The sequence below is a fragment of the Vipera berus genome, assembly GCF_964194415.1.
Source record: "Vipera berus genome assembly, chromosome: 7".
In the NCBI taxonomy this organism is placed as follows: domain Eukaryota; kingdom Metazoa; phylum Chordata; class Lepidosauria; order Squamata; family Viperidae; genus Vipera; species Vipera berus.
The window spans coordinates 22,449,374-22,453,099 of record NC_138209.1 but is presented as its reverse complement, the minus strand read 5'-3'; the positions used below and the strand labels follow the sequence as shown (position 1 = coordinate 22,453,099).

Genomic DNA, 3,726 nt, shown 5'->3' with positions numbered 1-3,726 from the left:
ATTGTTTATAAACAAATCATTTTGGTTCTTTAGTCCTTATATTTGCAGCATTTTCTCTGATTTTAAATATTGTAAACTACTACTCTGATTTTGAGGAAAATCAATACACACTGTTATTCCTATAAAATATATTTAAAAATATATTAAACAACTAAGAATAGTAGAAAGGAGAAGTAAAGGGTTTAGAGTTGTAAAGGGTTTAAAGTTTACACCATTGAAGTATTGAAAATACTGGCTGAAAAATGACTTTCAGGTAAGATCAGGCTAACAATTTCACGACAAGAAATTATAAGTGACAGATGATTGGGCACTCCTATAATTTCTAAATAAGGATCATTCTGTAACTCATTAACTTAGATAAAGACTCCGTGTCTGTCTCACAATGGTACATTATCAAGATCTGCTTCAAAGTACAGGTTGACAAGACAGAAGCAGAGCAGAACTTTATGACACAACAGAGTAAGTACATTTTGGAAAGTACTGCGGATCAGATTGCTGCTTGATCCTATTCTTATCTGAGAATTGATTCCTCCCCCCCCCCTGGAAATGCAATGCTTTAAACATGAGATTTAAGATTTACTGAGAATATGTTCAAGAGGCAGGTTTTCTTGTGTAGTTATAAATTAACAACTATCTTCTTTCAGAATATGAGTTTTTTTGTACGTGTGTTGTATGCGTGTTTAGAATATATGAATTCACATATGTGAATATGTGACTGTGTGTGTATAATTTATAATAACTTTCTTAATTATCAGCCCAGTAAGCCCTGAGTAAGCAATACATATTCTATAGGAATTAACTTAAATTAAATAAGCTGTATTTTCAGTGGAAAAAAGAATTCTAGGTAGCTTATATTGAAAAGTGGAAGCTTCCAATGTATTCCTCATTGGTCTTCAAGAGTAAAGGACAAAAGACCATACTAGCTCAAGTTTTACTGAGCATTTTTGTGGTGTTATATGATCCCCTATGGTCTAGAACATTGGTACTTTCCCTTTTGCTGCTCAATGATGCTGGACATTTTTTTAAAAAAACCTACAGATACCGGTACTTCACATTGACTTTGGCAATCTGAACAGTTTTGCCTAGAATAATGTAAATACAGATGTAGGTAAAGGGTAAAAAAGGCTTTGGAGGAAGTAAGGGAAATGGATGGTTGCACTTGGTGAGTTAATCCTTTTCTATCAAAATGAATATTGTTCCTAATTTAATGTGTGTTTTTAGAGGTATTCCTATGTTAATACTAAGGAAATACACTATCTCTTTCAGTTCAATAGGTGACTTTGGAATAGTGGACCACAAAAGTTTTCTTTAGCTATTTAAGATTGCCATTTGAGGAAGGTAGGTTTAATTTATTTAATTTTCAAAATATCATTGGGCATATATTTCATGAGCTATTAGTATGTAGAATGAAAATATAGTAGATTATTATTCTTTAAGGCTCTGCTGGAAACTTATTGTCTATTTCTCTTTCAGTCTTGGCAAGTTCTTGGAACAACATATAGTAAGAAAGTATTTTATTTCCAGAAGGGTGAGCAGTGAAAATATATTGGGGTCATATTGTGGCAAATATTGAGTTTAAATAATAAGATTCATGCATATTTACCTATTTGGAAAAATTCTATTCTAAAAATAGATGATTGTTTATTAGAAACTCACTTTAAAGCAATTAAAGTTGGGATTTTTCCCAACTTCAGTTTGGTCTTTCCAGTTCACAGCAATGGCAATATTTTCATTTATGAGATGCTCCCTTATTTGATGAAATCCGTGACATAAGTAAAACCCATAGCATATCTCTATGAAAGGTAGACAGGATTTATTTTTAAAGTGGGCAGTTCTTTAGCTCATGTTTGGAATATCCCAATCCACTTTAAAGATACTCTTCATGTTCTTAAAATGATAAAATGGTGTCAATGGATTAGAGATTAAAATTGATTCATTAAAAATGTATAAAGAGTATACAGGACTCCCCAAAGATGTACTTGAAAGGATAGACATTAAATTTTCTTTGTTGTATATAAAATAATAGAGTTTATTGATCCGGGTAATATGGTCCTGTAATATTCCCTTTGGAATTATATTTTAATGTAGGTAAGTAACTTTATGGGCAAACATTTAAATATCAACAAACTAATGTAATGTTGAACAAAGAGGTCCACACATCTGCTCAAAGATTGTGGAACAACGTCCAGTGCTACTGTTTTAATTCCTAGGAATGGCAATTCAACAGCTTTCTTCTTCACGTTGTCTCCCTAACCAATTAAGCTTAGATCCAATGTATAGTAGCAATATCTGTATAGTGCCGCTACTTTTGTTAAATAATGTTACTATTCACTTTTCATCTCACAGAAATTTCAAGCGGGAAATACAATGTCTGACAATAGCAAGATGAGCATCAATCTCCTTCTGCTTGGAAGAACACAAAGTGGGAAAAGTGCAGCAGGAAACACTCTTCTGGGAAGCACAGACTTTGCCAGTTTTCTTTCCCCATGCTCCGTGACTACAGGCTGCCACCTAGGTCGCAGCTGTAACATTTCAGATTTTGGCCGTCAGCAAGGAAGAGCACTAACTGTGCAAGTCCATGTCCTGGACACTCCTGGATATCCTCACAGCAGCCTGAGCAAAGAGCAGATCCAGAAAGACATAAAAGATGCTCTAGCTCAGCATTTTGGAGAGGAAGGTCTGCACTTGGCACTTTTGATTCTCAGAGCTGATGTTGTACTATGTGAAGAAGAGGAAACTTCCACCATACAACTGATTGAGGTAATGTCCATGATAAATAACACTGCTATATATATCGCCCCATCACCAGGGTTAATGCTCAGATTACTTAACATCAAACTACAATAGAAATTGCACATTAGAATATTGGACTGGGAATTAAAGTGTTATGAATTTTTAAAAAATGAGATGTGTGTGTGTGTGAATTCATCCAAATCCAGTTCTTACCTATATGTGATGATAGGGTTAGGGTACAGATTTAATACAGATTTTAATAAAGGCAAGCAGATTACAATTAGATTCTAAGGGCTATATTCTAACATAGAATATGGCCTGATAGAAATGTGAAAGGTATATTAATACACTTACTATGATCTTCAATTTGACCACAGGACGGCATGTTCTTTCCTGTAAAGTTCAAAGTAATATATATGGCTAATCCAACATATATGTCTTGTTTAGGCAATTTGTTAAGTGATCCTGAGTTGAATCCAATTTTTAATGAAAAGGTTTAGACAGAATCACATATAATTACTTGGATTCTCATTTATACCGATCACCTATGATACCTCCCAAAAGCCCCTTTAAAAAGGTTGGGATTTTCCAACCATAAGAGACAGGAGGTAGGAAAATTCCACTGCATATCAAAGCCAATGGTTGGGTTATATCCTGAAAAAGATAAAAACATGTATGTAAAATAATTGTTAATTATTAATTAAACCAATGCCCCATTTTTTACCTTCACAGGAACTCCTTGGACCTAATTGGAAGACTTACACAGTTGTTTTATTTACTCATGCAGACCAGATTGAAAAGTCATCATTTACTATAGACAAATATTTGCATAGTGCCTCAAACACACTACATAAAGTAATGCAATTAGTTCAGCAAAAATGCATTTTTATTGACAATCATGCCAGATTTCTAAAACATGAAAACCTAAAAGCTTTAAGAAAAATTATGGAGTTTCTAAAACAAAACAATTTCCAGACCCTTCATGTGAAATAA

At 33.5% G+C, this 3,726-nt stretch overlaps 1 protein-coding gene across 1 annotated transcript; it reads left to right on the top strand.

Moving 5' to 3' along the window:
• Positions 1-2,367: 2,367 nt before the first annotated feature.
• On the top strand, positions 2,368-3,726 carry GIMD1 (GIMAP family P-loop NTPase domain containing 1; the record flags this gene model as incomplete). The annotated part of the gene is made up of 2 exons (XM_081333308.1): positions 2,368-2,760; positions 3,466-3,726. The coding sequence occupies 2 exons, from the start codon at positions 2,368-2,370 to the stop codon at positions 3,724-3,726; spliced, it is 654 nt and encodes a 217-aa protein (XP_081189434.1).